Here is a 23328-nt window from a genome sequence, read left to right on the forward strand (position 1 = left end):
GCACTCAAGACTTGACATCAATATATCAAACCAGTCTCCTGAGGATCTCTTACTCACTAACGTGAGTCCTCAAGGGCAATCTCCCTCTAATCCAGATTTATACCTGGAATGACCTGGACGCTCTCCCACCTATATCCGACTCCTGTTGGGGGCCCATTCAAGCCCTATATTCCCTATCAAGTCTTATGTGAATGCAGGTCCCATTACCTCCCCACTTCTCTGACCTCCCTTGGCAGAAAGTCCAAACTCTCATTTGGCTCTTAATACACACACACACACTCCAGTTTTACATGATTTTGTCTATATCTTCATGTCCCAGATAAAACCATTAGTTCCTTAATTTCAGGTTCTAAGGTTGTAATTAGGTATAAGTCCAATGGCATCTACTTCATGAAAGGTCAGTCAGCATTTCTTGATTCCTGATTGAGTTACTATCAGGTGCTATCAAAAATGTTGATGGAACCAAAAATGTCTCAGTTCTTGTGATGGTTATGAGAACACAGCACTTGTTCTCACTTTGAAGTAATAAACCCAGTCAATCAGATACTTGTATGGCACCAAAGTGATGAGACTGCCAGAAGAAAATTCCAGACTCAGTATCCGATTTCCAGAAGGTGTTATATATATTTTTTAGGAATTTAACTTAAGAATCTAAGGGAGCCAGAATACTCACAAGACCTCTTTCTAAAAGGAAGGTAATCACATGAACAGCCCTTTTTAGTCCACTTACACTGTCAAGTAGCCCTTGAGAGGCAGAGTGGTAAGTTATTAAAGACCAAGGGGCAAAGAGGGCTCTTAACTCTTTTTCAACTCACTCAATAAGGGAATATCAACATACTTTGTATTTCTTCCTGGATATCTGGACTCTGATCATAGGATTTTATAATTCCTGAGAACTCCATCTCCAGAGTGCCTAATCCTACAAAATAAAGATGCCGAAAACTTCCTCTCTGGCATCCTGTAAGCTACCCAAACGCTTGGGTTCTTATTTTAAGTACCTCAAGCCCTCATTCTCTCCTGGACACTCACACGGTCTATTTGATCAGTCAAGTCCAGAGGTCTAAGGGTCCCACACCTCCAACTTCACATGCCATGCATAATTAACGTTACCAACCCTAAAATCACCTTAAAATATGCAGGTCCTCCCCCTGCAGTTGCTAAACCAAAAACCCTTCAGGTTTTTCCACTGCCACAGCATTTTAGGATCGGAGACGAGGGCTTCGTTGGCTCTAGCATCTGGGTGCTTTCCTTACAGGACGCGGGGCAGAAACCCGCCCTTCGGTGGGGAGGCCTCTGCCCCAGAGGGTTTCCTTTTTCTCTCCACCCGCCTTTCCGAATGCACAGGTGGGCGTCGCCCCCGCGCCTCGGCCTGGAGCAACAAGTCTGACCCTGCAAGAGGAGCCGCTTTTCTTCGCCCCACGAACGCCGCACAGCGACCGCGGTTTGTATATTTCAGCGAAGGGGACAGAGAAGGCGTGGCTCTCGGGACTTCGGGGTCGAGGCCCCAGACTTCGAGTCTAGCGAGGTCTTCCCTCAAATGACGTCTTCGTTGTGACCTTACGTACATCAGTTGCAACTTAGTTTTAGAAAGAAAGAAAAAAAGTTCCCACACCGGAGGCACACGTGCGTCCCCTGCTGCCCCGTGGCGGCGAACCCAGTCCTCACCTCAGTGGACCGCTAGCTTCCGGTTCTGGAGAGCTACCGGAAGTGGGAGGGGCCGCCGGCGCGCGAGGGGGGCGGGGCTTGGTCTCCCGGCAACGGCCTCGGCGATTGGCCAGAACGTCCGCAGGCACGGCCAATGACCAGGCGCCTTGCCAACGCTCGGCGCTGCGACTGCGGCTGCGCGGGAGATTCGAATCGCCGGCGCTACTCGCTCGCGTCGTCGGTGGGCCTGCCGCGGGTTCGCGGCCTCTCGCCATGGATAACCCGGAAAATGTCTTTCAGTGAGTGACGGCCTGGTGGGGTGGGGGCGAGGCGCGGTCCTGATCCCAGACCCTGGGCCCCGAGGCGCTGAGGTAGTTAGGGCTCCGGCCCGCAGCCTGTGGGCCCTCCGCGACCTGCCTGCGTTTCTGGGCTCCCGGGCCGACAAGGCTGCCGGCCGCCCCGGGTCACCGAGTAGCGAGCGGGTGGCCCCCGCCGAGACCCCGGCGTCCCGGGATCTGCGGCCACACCAACCGTTCGGGGCATCGAGGCAACCTGAGAGGCCCTCGGAGGTCTCGCTCTTCCCGGGAGGAGCCGGGTCCGTGGGCACCGAGCGCCGCTGTGGGAGGAGAGCGTCTGGCCCATCCAGACCCCGCCCTGCGTGATTTAAGTCACTTATTAAAAAATTCTACTCCAGAGGGTGGGGATTTACAGTGGCTCTCAGGCCCGTAATCCTGCCGCTGCTTTTCAAAAGTCTTTAATACACAGCACTTAATGAAAAAGTGCCTTGCGTGTCGTTGAGTCATTTATTTCTAACCTGCCAGCAGTTGTGGAAGTTCCCATAGCTTGGGTGACTTTCCCGGCCTGTGATTAAAAAGCATTTCAAACGGTTAATTCATCTGTGGCAGAAGTAAAACTGGTTAGTTTTACCAGCTCTTTGGGGAATCACAAGACCAAGGATGTCAATATAGTCAAAACTAAAATCTGTTTTGAAATTTTTCTTTTGGAAGTCTTATCCCTCCACCCCCATTTTTAAAGGGAAATCTGTATCGCAGCCCTTATTTCGACTTTCTACAGGCTAATTTGCTCTAATGAACGTGGCGATTTAGTATTAGTGTATTTAAGCCATCTTCCTGGAGATTGTGGTTGGTTTGAGAACATAAAATGTTTACCTTGGGCAAATCTTTTGTGTATTACACATTTTAGGAGAAAAGTTCTGACATTCTAGGGATTTGTTCCTCTTATGAGGCATGAGAAAGACTCAAATTTACAAGTAATGACTTTTAAATTTTAAAAATAGATAATGTGTTTGTATGATTTTGGAAAATTTAGAAAAGTATCCACTGACAATTCCTTTACCTGTCTACTCTCACCCCATCAAATGTAATCTTTATTTATTTATTTATTTTTAGTTTGTTTTTCAAGTGTTTCTTCTTGGACATATAAATACTTGTTATTAAAATGTATCTATATGTCTGTACATGTGTCTGTGTGTGTGCATTTCCTGCCTTTATCTCACATAAAATGTAGCAGAACAACTCTGCTCTTTTTGCCTAATGATATCCTTGGAGATTTCTATCATTACATAGCACTCTTTTTTTCATTTCATTTTTACTACTGTTTAATATTTCATGTGCCATAATTGATCTAAGCAATCCTCAATGACAGACACTTGGGTTGTTGGCAATATCTTGCTATTACAAATAGTGTTGTAGTTTAAAAGAAATGTACTTAATGGCAATGACATTTTGTATATACTCAGAATGTATCAATTTTCTAGATTCCCAGAAGTAGGTTTGCTGGATGAAGAGAAATCCACCTGTGATTTCAATAGATATCTACAAGCAAGATTTGAGAGTGCCTGCTTCCCATTGCTTACCTATATACTTTAGTTGCATTTAATATTTTTTTTGCAAATCTAATGAATAAACTGTATCTTATTGGCAGTGAATTTCTCTATGTCAAAGGCTTAGAGCCATTTGTATTTCTTTGTGAAATTTTTTTTATCCCTTTACTCATTTTTAAAAATTGGGTTTATAACTTTTTTCCTCAATTTCTAGAAGTTCTTTGTTTTTCCAGCTTTGGTTCTCATTTGACTTGGGCAGTTTTAAAATTTTGTTTTATTTATTTGACATGTAGAAGCGTTTCATTACTAAATGGTTGACCTTTTCTGGCTTTTTCTATCATGGCTTCTGGGTTTTCAGGCTTAAGACAATGATTTCATTTGTTATGGAGGGGATAGCTAGAATAAAATGTAATTTAAGATTCTTTGTCTACTTTCTGAGGGTTCTTAATTGAGTCTGTGGAATGAATCGACAATGATAGGGTAACAAGAGAAAAGGCATACCCATTTTATCCTGTGCAAGTCCCTGGGAGCATCAAAACAAAAGACAGAAGCGAGATGAGGCAGATAAAGTGAACTCAGAGAAAACTGGGCTGTTTACTTTGCTAATATGAGTTGATTCAAGTTTCTTTCACAAAAGAATAGCTTTTCAGAGCCATTCCTGCCTGCAGTTCTCTGAATAACCATCTTGAAATATGCCAAAGAAGTATTTTGAGGTGGATGTTCTTGTGTCCTATAAAATTATTGCTTTAAAATCCCTTTTTCAAAAAATCTTATAATTTTGCAAATAGCTAACCTAGGAGTCCTTCTCAACTTGACTCATACCTAGGACACAGTCCCATCAGGAAGTCCTATCCTCCCTCTAAAAAAGGTGCCGGATTGTCCATATGCACTGTTCCCACGTTGGTCCAGCTCACCATGAGCCACTGGGATGTTTCCATAGCTTCCTACCTGATTCTCACTCTCTTCCCACCCCTACCATCTTTTTCACCTGGAAGAATAGAAGACATTTAAAATGCAAATTAGAACTTCCCCTGGCTTATCACACTAAAGCCACACTGGCTCACTTTCTGTTCCTGGAAGAGGCTGGTTCCTGAAGTTCTCTCAGCCATGACCATTTCCCCCAAGATAGCTATGTGGCTTTCTGGTGTTAGCACATGTTTGTGCCCTCAGAGGCAGGCCTTCCCTGACCACCCTACCTGAAAATAGTAACTCTTACTCATTCTCTTTGGTTTGTTTTTTCCTCTTGGTACTTAATGTAACCTGACACTGTTTAGTTTCTTTTTGCTTATATGTTTGCCCCACTAGCACCTGAGCTCCTACAAGAATTTTGCTTTGCTTGGTTGATTTTTTTTTTTTTTAAGATGTGTTTGAGTATGTGGAAGTCAGGGAAGCAAGAGTTCTCCGGGAATTCTAGTGACTAATTCATGAAAACTGCCAATTACCTGCTCTTCCTCTGGAACTGTGTTACATTGGGGCCCAGGAAGCATACTGTATCTGGAATGTCCAGTTGTACAGCCTTGTCTGTCCACCTGCTGGCAAGCCCTTCTTGAATCTTATTTCAGCCCAGTCTCAGCCATGCTCCTGGAAAGCAAGAAAAGGGATCTGAGCAGGCCTTGCTTATATCCCACCATTAGGAGGAGGGGCAGCAAGCTTTTGGACACTGCCCCTCAGGGTAGTAGCAACACTGGGGACCAGGGACAGAAGGAGACTCTGGAATAGAGCTAGGGAAGACCTTGCCTCTGGAAAAACACTGACTGCTCTGAGTTTTTTGACCACCTCTGAATGCTCTTTTAAATTTTATATAGCATTTGGGTTTTATATAGCTTTCTGTTTTAAGGTGTATAAATAATATATTTTATATATAATTAAATGTGTCTTTTGCTCTTAAGAATTATCCCTGATAGTTCATGAGCATTCTATCCTTTGTTCTAGAATGTTTGAAGCCCACATGCAGAGCTACAAAGGAGATGACCCACTTGGTGAATGGGAAAGGTTAGCATTTGAGTTTTTCGTTTTTGTTTTTTCCTTTAGACCAACTAAATACTATCCTATGGAAAATTAACATTATCCATATTTTTCTAGCTACATGCAGTGGGTAGAAGAGAATTTTCCTGCTAATAAAGACTACTGGATAATGCTATTAGAACATTTAATGAAGGAATTTTTAAATAAGAAGAGATACCACAATGACCCAAGATTCATCAATTATTGCTTAAAATTTGTGAGTATACTTTCTAATGGATAATCAAATCTATAATCATGTTGAACTTTTGTTTTGTTTGTTTGTTTGTTTGTTTGGCATTGCTGGGGATCGAACCCAGGGCCTCATGCTTGCAAGGCAAGCACTCTACTGACTGAGCTATCTCCCCAGCCCCTGAACTTTTGTTTTTTGACCTACATTTTAAGATCTTTTAGACTGCCTTTTATTTTAATTCCTTGTTTCCAGTCATAAATCTTTAAAAGGTGGATGACTAGAGATGTGTATAGCCTTGGCTTCTGTATTGTGGAGTCATTGGTTCAATTTTAAAATTCTCTCTATTTCAAGTCTGCACATGTTCCAATAGGAGATAGAAACCAAAAATTAAAAGAGGGTTTTTTGGCTAGGAAGTGTGATGAGCAGGAAACTCCCAGGTGTCAAGAGAGCTCCTGGGAGTAAATAGCTCTCAGAATCCAGACTTCGTGCTAAGGGAAAATGCAGGCTCACTCTTGAAGGTTGGACCTCTTGGACCTGGAATTCAAAGACTTGGCATAAAAAATCATGTGTGGAGTGGATAGGGCAAACATGAATTTGTTCACTGCATTACAAAATACTGATTAAAGGCACCTGTGGACCTGGAGCAAGCTCAGAGCAAGGCACAGTGCTTCATGTGATGGGCTTTAGACCTACTGTCTGAGGAAATAGTATGGGTAATCTGGGGGACATTGAATATCAAGGAAAGAAATGATTCTAACCTAAGCTTGCTACCAGAGAACCACACACCTCCACCTACCTAGTATATCCCCAGGCCTCCACGAGACGGAACGCTGGAGGGCCAGCTAGATTCTGGGCTGACCTAGAGTAGCAATTCTGTGTATTTTTTTTTTAATTTATTTATCTTGGTATCTATATATTTTTAAAATTTTTAGTTGACACGATAATTGTCTACATTTATGGGATACAGTATGGTATTTCAGTGCTTATATACAATAGTAAGTAATGGTCAGATAAGGGCAATTGGCTTATCTGTCACCTCATACATCTGATCATTTCTTTGTGTTGGGAATGTTCATAAATGCCAGTTTGGCTCTGTCTCCTGCATGCACCTCTCTATTTTGAAATATTAACTACTGGCCATAGTTACCCCACTGTGCTATAAAACATTAGAAGTCATTCTTCCTATTCAACTGCACCTCTGCGTTTCTTAACGTCTCTCTGCCTTGCCTCATCGTTCTTATGTGCTTTTCTTCTGGGTTCCTGTAGGCTGAATACAACAGTGACCTTCATCAGTTTTTTGAGTTTCTGTACAACCAGGGGATCGGAACCCAATCATCTCCTCTGTACATATCCTGGGCGGAGCATCTGGAAGCCCAGGGAGAGCTGCAGCAGGCCAGTGCCGTTTTTCGGAGAGGAATTCAAAACCAGGCTGAACCTCGAGAGCTCTTGCAACAGCAGTACAGGTAGCTTCTAAGTACAGTTCCTCATGGCTGTTTCCTACTTTGAAAGGAAATGTTTGCTTTTAACGTTGTGTTTTTATCTGTTTTATGGGGAAACCTTGTGAAAAATGTGGTCAATACAGAGTAGTTTAAAGAAAAGAAACTGCCCAGAAATGTTATGTTACTGTTACCATTTTGGTACATTTCCTTCCAATAGCTTTTCCTTGTGTTTATATAGTTTAACAGTAAGTCATGGTATATGTCTAGTTATATATACTGCTCTTAAGGATCTATGAGCTTTTAATCTACTTCTAATTGCTTGTGAAACCTGTCAGAGTTGTCATAATTTAACCCTTCTCCAATTGGACATTTGGACATTTGGATTTTTTGCATTTTGATTTTTGAAAGAACAACATTGTCTTAATCAGCTTTCTTTTGCTTTGAATATCATGGACTGAAATTTATAAAGAATAAATGTTGGGGACTGGGGGTCAGTCCACCATCAAGGGGTTACATCTGATGAGGGCCTTCTTGCTGGTGGGGACTCTCTAGAGTCGTGAGTCTGCACAGGACATCATATGCCAGAGACAGAGATAAATTGCATTTATGACAGATCCACTCAAGAGAATTCATTAGTCCATGAATCATCTAATCCATTCATGAGGGTGGAACCCTTGTTACTGATCACTTCTCAAGGTCCATCCCCACCTCTTAACACCTCACAATGGGAATGGAGTGTCGACATGATTTTGGTGGGGACATTCAAACCTTAGCAAAGGATGTATATCATAGCGAATAGCCTCTTTAGTCACTTTTTTTTTAAACTTTTTTTGGTCACTGAATCCATCTCATTTAGGGAATTTTGAAACTATAGAAAACTAAAGTAAGAGAAACATTTTTGCATATTTATTGGCATTTTTCGCTTAGCTTCGTACAAGATTGCCAGTGAACTTCATGCCATGCTACATGTCAGTTTTGTGTCAAGATCTTTTTACCTTTTTATAAAAGCATTTTAAATATATTTCCTATCTAGTTCCTTCCAATAGAGTCTCAGAATTGAAACTGTTGAGCCAAAGGGCACAGGAAGAGTGTTAAGGCTTACAGTACACATAACCAGATGCCCATGTGGAGACTGTACAGTACTGTGCTATCCTCTTGTTAGCGTAATCAGGAACCACTATCCAGCCCCTGACCAGCATTTAATATTCTGTTTTTTCAACTTTGCTTTTTACTTTATTATGAGAATTTCCAAGCATACATAAAAAAGAAAAATTAGTATAATGAACCTCCGTTTATTTATTTATTTTCCCCCATATGCAGGATTTAAACCAGGTTGCTTTACCACAATGACATTTCCAGTTCTTTTTATTTTTTATTTTGAGATAGGGCCTCATTAAATTGCTGAAAGTCTCGCTAAGTTAATGAGACGGGCCTCCACCTTGTGGTTTTCCTGCCTCAGCCTTCTGAGCTGATGAGATTACAGGCATGCACTACTACACCTGTCTATCACCTACTTTTAATAATTATTAACATTTGATTATGTCTTTTCTGTCCTGAGAACTTTTACAGCATGTTCAAAATAGCAAAATATTTTATCCAAAATATTACTGTAAACATCTCCAAAAGATTATTTCTTACAGAATCTTAGTTCATAATCACACGTACAAAATTGAAAGTAATTTTTAAATATCACCTACTTTTCAGTCTTTCCTCATCATGTAAAATGGTTCTATTACCATTGGTTTGTTTGAATTAAGAGCAAAACAAGGTCGAGCATTTGGTCGTAGGCTCTCCTTTTTAACATGTGCTCTTCTGCATTACCCACCAACGTCAGGCTTAGGACTTGTGTGTTCTTCCACAAGCAGCTGATGTGTAAAAGTGCTGTGATATGGCACGCTGAGGTGTCCTCACAGAGCAGGGGCAGTAATGTCTAGACACCTTTTGCAGAAGTAGTCTAAACTTTGTACTTACACTTCTTTCTCCCAAACATTAATATTCATTTTGTTCCAAATGGATAAAATACCTAAAGTAGGAGTTCAAACACTCTATATTATAACATTTAGAGACTTGAGGAATTTTTCTAATGTATATATGTCATGAAAATATTCCCAGAATTTTGTGTGACTATATTCTTTCAACTTTGGTCTTTCCTTGCTTATAGTAAGCTGATACATTTAATTTCTACCTTAGTACCTGTGTATATTAAACTGTAAACTTATAATCTATTTTAATGCCTTTTCTATCGTTTAGGTTGTTTCAGACACGCCTCACTGAAACCCATTTGCCAACTCAAGGTAAAATAATGCTTTCTGCTGTATCAGTTTGTTGGTGATTTTAGTTGCTAATTTTTGCTGATTTCTTTTCCCCTTAAAAAGCAAATCTTTCTAATATTTAATGAAAACCAAACTATACTGTCTCGGGTAACAGGGAAGGCATTCTGGTAATGATGCACTTTAAAAGAGGCAAATCTGCTTGATGATTTCACTCTATTTGGGGGATTTAAAAAAAAATCAAAATAAGGAGACTCTGAACTCCATCTGTTCTGAACTGAATCAAATGTATTTGATGCCATCGTTAGGAAATGTGGCAGGGCTTTATTTCCCTTAGAAATAAACATCACATTTAGACTATCAGCATTGACATCCTATCCTGTTTAAATAACTAGTTATATTTTACATTTATTTTGGGTACTTCCTTGGACTTTTTTTTTTTTTTTTTTTGTAAACAAATGGGATACATGTTGTTTCTCTGTTTGTACATGGCGTAAAGGCATACCATTTGTGCAATCATAAATTTACATAGGGTAATGTTGTTTGATTCATTTTGTTATTTTTCCCTTCCCCCCACCCCTCCCACCCCTCTTTTCCCTCTATACAGTCCTTCCTTCCTCCATTCTTGCCCCCCTCCCTAACCCTAACTCTAACCCTAACACTAACCCCTCCCACCCCCCATTATGTGTCATCATCCACTTATTAGCGATATCATTCATCCTTTGGTTTTTTGAGATTGGCTTATCTCACTTAGCAGGATATTCTCCAGTTTCATCCATTTGCCTGCAAATGCCATAATTTTATCACTCTTTATGGCTGAGTAATATTCCATTGTATATATATACCACAGTTTCTTTATCCATTCATCAATTGAAGGACATCTAGGTTGGCTCCACAATCTGGCTATTGTGACTGAGCAGCTATGAACATTGATATGGCTGTATCTCTGTAATATGCTGATTTTAAGTCCTTTGGGTATAGGCCAAGGAGTGGGATAGCTGGGTCAAATGGTGGTTCCATTCCAAGTTTTCTAAGGAGTCTCCTCGGACATTTTGATTTGATCAGAAAGTCTCTAAAATACTTGTCTACAAAATGTTTTAGTTCCCTTTTCTGTGGCAGTGTGATTGAGATTATTTTTTTGTGCTACTTACTGAAAGATCAAGGGGGTGTATTTGTGTGTGTGTGTGTGTTTGTGTGTGTACAGGTTTTATATTTTTAATCAGTTCTGTGAAAGATATCCTAAACACTACAAGAGACACAACAGAATATTTTTTCTTCCAGCATTAAAAAAATGACATTCACAAACATTTTTAAGAAGCTTGTCTGTATAATTGGGGTGGTGATCTTGAATCGTAAGAGGAAGTATCATGTTATTGACATAGATTGCTTACAGGTACATTTGGAAATTGCTCACTAATCATGATAAACATTGTGTACAGGTTTTAAAAATGTACCCAGACTTAGCTTTAAAAAAATTAAGTCTGGTCAAACTTTTCTTTTGCCAGAAGCAATAATCCTGAGAGACCAAACTAAAAACCTGGTAAAAGGAAAAATACCTGGGCTCAACAAATGTCCCAGAATTTGTCTTTAAATGTGAAAAAAATTTACATGGAGCTTTTTAAAAGGTCTTTTAATAAGCTACCTTGGGAGCTCAATTTAAAAATAGAAATTAATGTACTAAAACAGATGTTTCAGCGCAACTCCAAAAATCTTTATAAATATAGTGATTTGGAAGGACGATCCGGGATCACAAGTATTATTCCTTGTGTATCTACTTTATGTGTACTTGCCTCAACTCAGTTGTCATAATTGTCTCAGTAATCTCCTCCTGAGTAGCTGTCATAGCCACCCTGGCTGCACTATAGTCTCAGGGCCATCCATAACCATATCCATATCCTTCAGGTCGACTGTCATACCGGCCACTCCCATAGCCCTGGTCCCCACCACCTCTAGACTAGCTGTGACCACGCCCATGGGCCTCCAAAGCACCCCTCTGGTGCCCCGGGCAGACTTGCCTGCATGGTCCTCATGGATCTGCCGACCATCCAGGGACTCTCCACTCATGGCTTTCATGGCATCTGAGGCATATTCTGGGTTTGTAAAGGCGATGAAGCCAAAACCCTGGGATCGCTGAGTCTCCTAGCCCTTGACAACAACCACCTCAGAAATAGGCCCAAAGCTGCTGAAGTGATCTTCCAGTGCCTGCTCATCAGTATTGAAGTTGAGCCCTCCCACCAGGAGCTTCCCTTCTTCAGAAGACATGGCAGTGAATTTGAATCCTGGAAATTAAAAAGTAGAGAGAAAGGAGGCTCTGCTGGGCAGAGAGAATAGGGCAAGGGGATGTATTATGTGATAATTTTGTTTACCATGATTTTTTTTCTCTTATTTCTCTTTATTTTTTCCTGTTTTCCCTTATAGCTAGAACCTCGGGACCTCTGCATAATGCTTCAATTTTAAACCAAATGGTAACCTCAAAATCAAGTCAAGGAAAGAACTCAGCCTCTGTCTCTAAGAATCAGGTAGTGATGACATTTGTAGGTTGTACAGAAACTAGGAATGGTACTGAGTGGTCATCTGGCTGCCTTCTCTATCCGCCTGGCATCCATTTCTTTAACCTTGTCTCCTGTGACTTCACACCCATGTCAGCTTTCTGGGCCTGTTGCCATCTAACCTATGTTTGGCTCAACTTATAGACATAACTTGTTATCAGACCCTGGGCCCACACCATACAGCCTCCCGTCCTCTTCCTCCTCAGCAGTGTCTCTCCTACCACGATCCTCTTCTCCTTATTCTGCTCTCCTCTTTCCTAGGCCCAGGATCCTTACCCTGGTTCATGCCTACCTGAAGCCTGTTTAAAAGCCCCAGAGCCTCAGCTGTGGGTGCCTATAACCTCAGTAATACCCCAAGAATTTCTTTTAATGTTTTCACCATAAATTTTGTTCCAGACAGAAATGCTTACATAAGGTGAATATCACATAATGTATACCTGCACTGAAACTTCATGTAATACCCCATAAATATGTATAATTTTTGTGTCATTTTTAAAAATTTTTAAATGCTTGAAGAAAAATTCCCAGACTTCTATTTGAATTCGTTAAATCCTGGGCAAGTCCCTGGAATGTGTATTCCTGTAAGTTCATGTTTAATGTGTACTTGACATGCAAACTTTTTTCTGCCTTAGTGGTAGAGTCTGTAGAGTGCCTTTAGCTCCGGGGGCACCAGTGTGGGTACCGTGGAATTGCAGTCAAAAGACAAGCAAATCCCGAAAGGAGGGCCTCAGTCACCTTCCTAGGCGGAGCAACTGCTCTCTGCCCATTTATTCTCTGCCTCCGCGCATCTTGCCCCTTAATGTGCTCCCTCTAATGTCCTGAAGCTTTGTGGCCGGTGACCGGTGCAGGCCCGGGCCTGGGCTCTGAAGAAATTTTTAATGGTGTTTTTTGGTTTTGTTTTGTTTTATTTTAAGTCTTATGAGCACTTTTGTTGCAAAAGTTATACTGTCAATGACAATGCAAACTAAAGCTTCAGCTGTTAACTGTGATTTTACAAGAACATTTTAGAAATCAACTGGAGATTAAGAAGCCCCTCAAACATTGTCATATTGATTTAGGAGGTAATGCGGGTGAAGTTTTCTTTTCAGTAAGTGAATGCTTCCACTTGTTTTCTGTCTTTTAGGGTTCAGAACCGTCTGGAACAATAACTTCAGCTTGTGACAAAGAGTCAAATATGCAAGTACAATCCGTGCATAGTTCCATTACTTGTTTCCTTCCAGAATAATTTCAGTACGCTGTTGTAAGTGATGTGTTTTCCCCTCTAGGGAACAAAGGGTAATCATGATTTCTAAATCAGAGTACTCTGCACACTCATCTTTGGCAGCCAAAGCTGATGTTCAGCAAGTTGTTATGTATTGCAAGGAAAAGCTTATTCGTGGAGAATCAGAATTTTCCTTTGAAGAACTGAGAGCCCAGAAATACAATCAACGGAGGAAGCATGAACAGTGGGGTATTTGCAATCTTATATTCTGAGTTGTTCTTCTGTCACTTAGAATAATGAGTGATTACTTATGTGGTCAAAAAATTAACTATGCTGAAAGACTTCAAAAAATGTGCTTATCCTGTCAGAAACCTCGAGATCTTTGTTAAACACCAGCCTCGCAGCCACATTTGCTCAGGACTTAAGTCCATATATTGACAGCCAAGCCCATGGTTGAACCAACCCTGAAGTTCATGTCCTTGACATTGTCACCTTAACTTTAGTGAAATAGTATTTTAAGTGTTTTCTGTGTTATCTATATGGACTTGAACTTCTGTATATAGTTATTCTAGAGTCATTTGTACTGTGAAAGGAACTGAAGTTCAGAAGAGATTTTTCAAGTTCTGCACCTACTTCAAACAAAACATGCAGAAGAATCCCCTGATCAAAGTGTTGTGTTATTTATGACTGTAGAGTAGACTGAGATTTATTCCTCACAGGGAAAAACGGGTGCCTTCACACCAGCGTTTGCATTTGGCTCTTTCTGTAACGAAGTGGAAGATGGGCCTTTGCTCCACTCAGGGCTTTTGTACTGTCTGCATTGTTTGGACCATATCCACTCTGTGAACCTTTCTTTTGCTCATTTATTTTCCTCTTTGGTCAACAACAACAACAAAAAACAATCGATCAGCATTCTTGGAGGATCCATTTTGAGCTGTACATGGATAGTTTTTTCTTTTCACATGCCACAAACTTTAAGTGTCCAGCCGGTTGCCTGGGGTATGGCCTTGTGAGCCATTTTTGGGGAGTGTGACTGACAGCAGTGGGCTTGCTGCCCCAACTCTTTAGTGCCCTTCACTTTTACTTCTTGAAGAGTGACCAGAGAGTTATGTCTTTTAAAAACTGAAATGATAAGCCATTTTCAAATTATTTGCACAATCACAGTTGTTTTGTAAGAAGCACTTGTGCTATTCCAAATACTGTTGATCATCATTCAAATTTTTTCAGAAGAGATTTTATACCCTGAATTTAATGGTTACTGTGCTGAGGGCAGGTAAAGATTGTAATTAAAAGGCAATACAAGTTTTTGTTCTAAAACCTAATGAGTATGGAAAACACTTAAAAATTTTAATATCCTAAAATAAGACTTTTGTTCATTTTTATGTATTCCTCTGATGATCTGAGTTCAAACTTTGCAGATAAACCTTTTTTTTTTTTTTTAACTAAAGTAAATGAAGACAGACATTATATGAAAAGAAAAGAAGCAAATGCGTTTGAAGAACAGCTGTTAAAGCAGAAAATGGATGAGCTTCATAAGAAGTTGCATCAAGTGGTGGAGCTGACTCAGGAGGACCTGCCCAGTCTCCAGGAAAGGCCTGAGGTACACACGCTCTTGCCTGGGTGTCCTGTGCCCAGCAGTGGGGATTGTTGGCTCTCTATGCCCTGTTTTATAGTTAATTCTGTTGCTTGTAACTTTCCAAAAATTTCAAATTATATGACCCAGAAAGAAGTTCAAAGTAATGAATGAGCAAAGGAATTTAGAAAACCGATGAGTAATGTTTCACGTGTGTGTGTGTGTGTGTCCATGTTATATATTCACATATTAGTGTGTAGAGGCCTTTGTCTGGCTTTTATACAATGACTGTAGACTTCCAATAATTTTTCATCTAGATACATTTTCTGATTACCATCATCTTGTGTGGGAAGAGGAAGGAAGGATGAGTATTACAGCCAAATATTTTCTTAAAATTATGAATGGGAGAGATTGGGAATAATTTAAGCTATATAATGGTTGCTTAATATTCCACATAACATATGTCTGTCTATGACATAGGATACCTTGAAGATAAAACATCTTATTTAAATCCATGTTTTTAAAATGATAGAAAATACATGACTGTGATGACTTTTTAAAATATTGAATGAAAGGGGTGCTTGTGATTTATATATATGCACACACATACATAGATATATATGTAAAAATACACCAGAGCATTCCTGGATGTATGTAGTATATTCACACATATATGCATATCCCTGAATGTTCTTATTGCTAATTACCGAAGATTGTATTTTTCCAAATCTTTGCTATGCATGAACACACATAAATAGGAATACAGTTGAATTTTCCTCATAAATAAGACTTATTTTCCGCTTTTTCTCCCTAACACATATTATAAACCCTTTGATATTACTGCATAGAGATCCAGTACACCTCCTGTAGCAGTCTTCTGCAATACTTACGTCAGGGTATGTATCATGGTCATGCAGAAACTGTTATAAACCATGACATGAGATTGTTTCTCTCAAAAAGATGGCAGTAAAACTGTTGCCATTGAAGTTTGTGCACCTAAAATACTATCTGTCTGCCCTCTAAAAAATTTCATTTTACCTCTCATCAGTAGTGTATATAAAAGTACCTGTTTCTGTTAATGTTAGCTATCCTACTTTTTTTTTTTTTTTTTTTTTTGCGGTGCTGGGTATCAAACCCAAGGCCTCATTGCTTGCAAGGCAAGCACTCTACCGACTGAGCTATCTCCCCTGCCCCTATCCTACATATTTTCAACCACCTGTTTGTTTAATTACAAGTAGTATTGGACTTTTTTTTATTGATTTAGTGGCTTTTTGTCTTCTTTTTTCTTTAAATTTACTTTCATGAAACCAGGTGTGGTGGTACACATCCATAATCCCAGTGACTCTGGAGACTGAGACAGGAGAATGACAAGTTCAAGGCTGACCTCAGCAACTTAGAGAGACCCTGTCTCAAAATAAAAAGGGCTGGGGATATGGCTCAGTGGTTAAGCACCCCAGGTTCAACCTAGGTATCAAATAAATAAATTGACTTTGATGGATTTATCTCTTTTTCTATTGGGTTATTTTTTATGTATATTTCAACTTTTTATGTAACATGTTTTCCCTTGTTAGTTGTAAGAAATTGTTAAAATAAATGTCTCATCATTTTGTTTTTCTATATTTTCTTGCTGCTTACCATTTATCCCCAAGTTCCAAAGGAACTGAAAATATCCATTAATTACATTCAAACACATCATATACACTCTCAGTTTCCCTTTTCTTGGCCACATGTCCCCCAGAGCCTCCCCAGTGGTCCTTCCGCTCCTCTGGTGGTATAGCCCTGATTCTCAGGGCATTGCTTCTCCTTTAAGGTCCCCATTTTAAATTACGCAGCCTCCAGTCACTTTTTTAAAGGCATGTGTGATGGGTTAATTTTTTGAGATCTCTTGCTTGTCTAATAATATCTTTGTTCTACCCTCACACTGGTTGATAATTTGGCTAGGAACTGTTCTAGGAAGGAAATCATCTTCCCTCAAGTCATTTTGGTTTTTTTGTGGTACTAGGGATTAAACCCAGGGTTACTTTACCACCGAGCTATACTCCCAGCATTTTTTTGTTTGCTTTGATTTAGGGACAGGGTCTTGCTTGGTTGTCCAGGCTGGCCTTGAGCTTGTAATCCTCCTGCCTCAGACTCCCTCAGAGTTTTCAAAGGCATTGCCCATTGCTTTTTGGCTTCTACCATGGTATTGGGAAGTCCTTGGTCATTCCAACTCTAGATTTTTTAAATGTAACCCCCGTTGTTCTTGGGAAGTGTGTAGGCTCATCTTTCCCCCGTGTTATAACAAAAGGTCATGACGTGCTCCATGTTGGTCTGTCCCTCCATTGTACTGAGTATTCTAAGGGTCTAGTCCTCCAGTTCTGGGGAACTTTCTTGTTTGCATGTTCATTTTAATAATTTTTCTGTATACCTGTTCTGTTAGGCCATCCTGATGGATCATCTTGATTTTTGTAACTTCCCCAATTATCTTTCTTTGTCCTTCTCCCACCCCCTCCTAATTTTTTGAGAGAAAATTATGGCCCTCTTAATAAACTCTTTTGTTTCTGATGTCATTTTCAAACCAAGTTGGTTTATTATGAACGCTCATTTTCTTAGCTGCCTCTTCTTATGAGAGTAGTATCACCTCTTAGTCTGAAGATTCTGTTTTTCCTCTCATTCACACCAGTTCTGTATTTGTCTGAGTCCTTGTCCTTCATGCTGAGATATCCTGCCGTGAGGTCTCCGGTGGTCTCCACCGTGCACTCCTCCAGAGCAGGCCTCAGTAGGCTGACTCCAAGGTGTATTGTGAGGGGCTTCTCAAATGGTCTCTTCACTGGCAGGTATCATCTTCTTGGGAGAAAGATGCCTGAGAGTAGCATCTTTTGGTTTGAGATTATAAACCTGGCCTGCTGGCATTTGGGGAGCCGAGGAAAGGGGCCAGAGGTTCTGGTGCTCAGTAAGTAGACTGACTCGGTCTTTTGCTTCTTGTGTAATATCTGCCACCACCACCCTCAGCCCCCTTCCAGAGTCCTCTTGATTCTTTCTCCAAAATGGAAACCCCCAGTCTCCTCCAGGCAGGATGCTGGGGTTACTCTCTAGTTGTTTTTACAGACCGGGTTTCAGGGTCTGCTCTTTGGTTTTGTGGGCTAGGGTAGAATCCAGAGCCTCCACACTGGGCGGCGCCCTGTCCCTGAGCTCCCCTGCCCTGGCAGACTTGCTGTGCCCTATTCCTGTTTTCAGCTCCACCTTCACTTTTCTTCTGAGGTGCAGCCAGCAGTGTAGGGATACTCCCCGCCACTCCCCCTGTCCCTGTCCCCCGCCTCCAGCAGCTGCTTTTGGTGTTAAAATTCCTGAACTGCCATCTTGGAGCTCCGTGAGGGATGGTGTCTCAAAGCACAGGCTCAGGCCACTGTCTTCAACCAGAAGCCCCCCTTCATGGGATTCGTTTCTGGGTATGGGTGGCGTGAAGACAGTTTCCAGATGGGTTGCCAGTTATCCATAAATCATCTGTTGACCAGCTCAGCCTTTCCCCCTTGATTCAGAATGTCTTTATCACATACTACTTTTTTATATTACAAAATCAATTTCTCCTCTTTATTTTGGTCAATATATCTCTTCTTAGTCCTTCCATACTGTGTATTTACTATAGCTTTCCTCAAGTCTCTGATTATTCTTTTTAAAATATTTTCTTCAGAATTGAAGTATCAAGAATCTCTAATATAAAAATCTGAAATCTGGAAAGCTCCAAAATCTGAAACTTTGTCAGTGTCATGTCCCATACTCAAAAAGTTGTGGATTTGAGAGCACTTCAGATTTCAAACTTTTGAGTAAGGGATGGATGCTGAACGGTCTATGAAAATATTCCAAAAATCTGAAAAATTCTGAAACCTGACACATTTCTTTTTTTTAATTTGTTCTAATTAGTTATGCATGACAGTAGAATATACTTTGAAGCATCATATATAGGTGGAATATAATTTCTCATTCTGTGTACATGATGTGGAATCCCACAGGTTGTACCTAGGGTAATAATGTCTGATTCATTCTACTGTTCTTCCTACCTCCACAGCCCCTCCCCTCTCTTCACTCCCCTCTACTTAATCTAAAGTAACTCTATTCTTCCCTAGCCTCTTCTCCTTATTGTGAATTAGCATCTGCATATCAGAGAAAACATTCTGCCTTTATTTTTCAGGATTGGCTTATGTCTCTTTGCATGATATTCTCTAGCTCTACCCATTTACTGGCAGATGCCATAATCTCATTTTTCTTTAAGGCTGAGTAATATTCAATCATATATATATATATATACATATATCACATTTTCTTTATCCATTTATCTGTTGAAGGGCACCTAGGTTGGTTCCATTGTGAGTTGAGCTGCTATAAACATTGATGTGGCTGCATCACTGTAGTATGCTGATTTTAAGTCCTTTGGGTATAAACCAAGGAATGGGATAGCTGGGTCAAATGATGGTTCTATTCCAAGTTTTCTAGGAATCTCCATACCACTTTCCGTAATTGTTGCACCAATTTGCAATCCTACCTTTTCCCCCACGTCCTCACCAACATTTATTGTTGTTTGTATTCTTCATAATTGCCATTCTAACTGGGGTGAGATGAAATCTTAGAGTACTTTTGATTTGCATTTCTCTAATTGCTAAAGAAAGATGTTGAACATTTTTTCATATATTTGTTAATTGATTGTATTTCTTCTTTTGTGAAGTATCTGTTCAGTTCCTTAGCCCATTTATTGATTGGGTGGTTTGTTGTTTTGATATTAAGTTTTTTGAGTTCTTTATATATCCTGGAGATTAATGCACTATCTGAGGTTCATGTGGTAAAGATTTTCTCCCATTCTGTAGGCTCTCTTTACGTTATTGATTGGTTTCTTTGCTGAGAAGAAACTTTTTAGTTTGAATCCATCCTATTTATTGATTCTTGATTTTACTTCTTGGGCTTTAGGAGTCTTGTAAAGGAAGTCAGGGCCTGGGCTGACATGGTGGAGCTTTGGGCCTGCTTTTTCTCATAGTCAGTGCAGGGATTCTGTTCTAGTGCCTATCTCTGATCTACTTTGAGTTGAGTTTCATGAGTTCTAAGCATTTTATATAAGCAATATGTAAGTAAACTTGAATTACAATTACTTTTAATCTTCACTAATTTAGTAGGTAAGGAAATGGTGTAGGTCATTTTAAGTTATATTCTTTGATAACTAGTGATATTACATTTTGTCCACTTGTCTTAAATAATATTCTAGATATTTGGTGTTTTTCTTAATAATTTGTAAGAATACTTTTACAGGGTAAGGAATTAACCCTCTGTCTTTTAACTTTGTAACATTAGTTCCAGTCTGTGTACTTGTGAGTAGAAAAGCAAAGACCTTCATTCTGTAATCCTTCCCACCGGGAACTGTGTTTTTGTGACAGTTCACATACACATATCCTCTGCAGTACGGAGAAGCTGCCTACCAAGTGAATTTTATCAGAACACCATTGTAATCATTTGATAACATTGATTTATTGGTCTTTTCCCAAAGTTAAATAAAAAGAAATTACACATTCTTAAATAATGCTACAACTGCAGAGGCTGGTTATTTTCCAGTGGTTAGAAGTGTGAGTGGCTAGTCACATTGTGGTTTGAAGTGACAAAGTATCCATTATGTTGTCGAGTGGTCTTTTTTTGTCAATGTTTGTTTTAAAGCACCTGGAAGGATAAGGGGCACCATTCTTTGAAAAGCTCTAACACCTGATAATAATATTCTGGGCTTTATGGTTTATTTTTCTTTATTTATTTGTTTGGCACGAAAGGTTGATTCAGCACATATGGGGCTGGGCACAGGCTCCCAGCGGGAACTTTGCGTTCCACATCTTCCAGCAGTCAATCAGCAAACCTCAAAGAACGCAGGAGAGAAATCCAGAGAGGCACTTCTCCTCGTTCCTCCTGTGGCAGGTGCTGCTTTGATGTCACCAGGTGTCTGCCAGAGCATAGCTCCTCCTGTTCCTCTGACAGCCCAGCCAACGACAGAGTCCAGGTAAGTCAAAGCTAGTCCTGGAGATGACAGTGGTGTGAATGGCATCTGTCAGCCTCTTGTTTATGTGACCTACAGTATCAAGCACAGGTAAAAGAGGAATTATCTCTGTTAAAAAACTTTTTCCTTGCAGTACTGCAAGGAGATTGAACCCAAGGTTGCTTTTTCACTGAGCTATAGCCTCATCTCTTTTTTGTTTTGTTGTTTTTAAGAGTATGTGCTCAGCTGCCGAAGCTGGCCTCTAACTTGTGCTTCTCCTGAATCAGCCCCTTGAGTAGCTGGGATTTGAGGTGTGTGCCACCACACCCATCTAAAGCGATTTTAGATGAATATGTTATTGAAAAGCCATTATCAAAACATTGGACCCAAATCTTTCAAACGCATATATTCTATACCTCTTTTTGAGTATTTGTTTTTCTTCATACTTTTCTCCTGAATTATAAATTTCAATTCCCTGAAACTCCAGTCTCTCTATATTGGAAGGATGTGCACCTCTAAATTGCATTTGCCTTTGCTTCCTGGCCTTGGCCGAGGCCCTGCAGGAGTGGTTACTATAGACAGTGACTGGCGTGTTCTCATATTCCTTTGTCCTCCCACAGGAGCAGCTGGGGATCAATGTCCATGACTGTATATCACAAGCCACCTCCACACTATTGTGAAAGTTTTTTCCCCAATTTTGAGAGAGTTTTCTGGGTTTCAGATGCCATAGTTAATGTCACATCACTTGTTCTGTTTATATTTTTATCTTCAGTCACTTTGACTCTCTTGTAACTCGTGATTTGATAGGATGTTGTCAAATTAAAAGTGCTTTATGCTTTTTAATTTGCATTCTCTTGGGATTCCTTAAGGGAATTCTAACAGTATGAGAGAGATGAGCCCACTGCCCCCAGAGTACATAATCACAAGCTTTAAGAAAAGTGGTCTGCATGGCTTTGTTTTCTTTATTGGTAGCTACTGATTTAAAATCTGGACATCATTCTGTGGCTGTGGGCTCCTCACAAACAAAGGCATCTGCTCAGCTGAAGCACCAGTGACTCCCCGTGTTGGCCTAGGTGCCCAGAAGCAGGTTTCAGCCTTTAACCAGTTCAGCAGACAGCCCCTGAGAGTTAGGGACACCCTGTGCTGCCCTGCCCTGCCACACAGAGGGATGGTTACTGTGGTGCTGAGACACAGAGTCAGCACGACCCACAAGTGCTCGGTGCCTGCCTTTATCTGTTAACACAGTGTCATCAAAATGAGCTGGGGGAAAACAAAACCTTTCATTTATTTTTCTCTGTGGATCTAAGCAACTCCATCTGCGTTTCAGCAGCAGGCTTGTGATTGTTGGCCAGCTTCTTCTATTATTTCTTGAGAGTCATATGTAAAGCATGTTTTTTCTTGTGTGTCTCCGGGTTTTCTCTTCCAGATGTCTCAGTCAGAGTACTCATGAATTCCAGCCACAGAATGGAGCAGAGACAAAAAAAGGTAAGCGTCATGGTGATCACTTCATCCTGGCCTGCTGGGGCAGACAGCACAGGCTGTACTGTGGCCGTGGGACAGGAGGCCTTTGGACCTTACTAACCTAAGCATTAGCAGTCCTCTTCTTAGAGGGCAGGGCTTGTTTCAGCCCCAGACCATTGTAAACGATGGTGTTAATTGTAAACATCTTATTAGTTCAGAATCCTTTGAAAGCTTAATTTACGCAAGTTTTTTTTTTCTTTCTTTCTTTTTTTTTATTGTAAACAAATGGGATACATGTTGTTTCTCTGTTTGTACATGGCGTAAAGGCATACCATTTGTGTAATCATAAATTTACATAGGGTAATGTTGTTTGATTCATTCTGTTATTTTTTCCCTTCCCCCCACCCCTCCCACCCCTCTTTTCCCTCTATACAGTCCTTCCTTCCTCCATTCTTGCCCCCCTCCCTAACCCTAACTCTAACCCTAACACTAACCCCTCCCACCCCCCATTATGTGTCATCATCCACTTATTAGCAATATCATTCATCCTTTGGTTTTTTGAGATTGGCTTATCTCACTTAGCAGGATATTCTCCAGTTTCATCCATTTGCCTGCAAATGCCATAATTTTATCATTCTTTATAGCTGAGTAATATTCCATTGTATATATATACCACAGTTTCTTTATCCATTCATCAATTGAAGGACATCTAGGTTGGCTCCACAATCTGGCTATTGTGAACTGAGCAGCTATGAACATTGATGTGGCTGTATCTCTGTAATATGCTGATTTTAAGTCCTCTGGGTATAGGCCAAGGAGTGGGATAGCTGGGTCAAATGGTGGTTCCATTCCAAGTTTTCTAAGGAGTCTCCACACTGCTTTCCAGAGTGGCTGCACTAGTTTGCAGCCCCACCAGCAATGTATAAGTGTACCTTTCTCCCCACATCCTCGCCAACACCTGTTGTTGCTTGTATTCTTGATAATCGCCATTCTAATTGGGGTGAGATGGAATCTTAGGGTGGTTTTGATTTGCATTTCTCTTATTACTAGACATGTTGAACATTTTTCCATATGTTTGTTGATTGCTTGTAGATCTTCTTCTGTGAAGTGTATTCATTTCCTTAGCCCATTTGTCGATTGGATTATTTGCATTCTTGGTGTAGAGTTTTTTGAG

General features: G+C 40.4%; 1 protein-coding gene and 1 pseudogene across 1 annotated transcript in view; one reads left to right on the forward strand and one right to left on the reverse strand.

The window, feature by feature from the left end:
• Positions 1–1312: 1312 nt before the first annotated feature.
• Positions 1313–23328, forward strand: part of Bub1 (BUB1 mitotic checkpoint serine/threonine kinase) — a 55435-nt gene continuing 33419 nt past the window's right edge. The window contains exons 1-11 of the mRNA XM_047522682.1: positions 1313–1943; positions 5420–5479; positions 5570–5708; positions 6948–7144; positions 9371–9414; positions 11809–11909; positions 13063–13115; positions 13205–13389; positions 14589–14740; positions 20494–20717; positions 22120–22178. Of these exons, the coding sequence (XP_047378638.1) occupies positions 1918–1943; positions 5420–5479; positions 5570–5708; positions 6948–7144; positions 9371–9414; positions 11809–11909; positions 13063–13115; positions 13205–13389; positions 14589–14740; positions 20494–20717; positions 22120–22178 (1240 nt within the window). The 5' untranslated portion in view covers positions 1313–1917. The remainder of the gene's footprint in view (positions 1944–5419; positions 5480–5569; positions 5709–6947; positions 7145–9370; positions 9415–11808; positions 11910–13062; positions 13116–13204; positions 13390–14588; positions 14741–20493; positions 20718–22119; positions 22179–23328) is intronic.
• On the reverse strand, positions 11187–11676 carry LOC124963155 (RNA-binding protein 3-like; annotated as a pseudogene).

The sequence above is a fragment of the Sciurus carolinensis genome, chromosome 13 (genome assembly GCF_902686445.1).
Source record: "Sciurus carolinensis chromosome 13, mSciCar1.2, whole genome shotgun sequence".
NCBI classification, from domain to species: domain Eukaryota; kingdom Metazoa; phylum Chordata; class Mammalia; order Rodentia; family Sciuridae; genus Sciurus; species Sciurus carolinensis.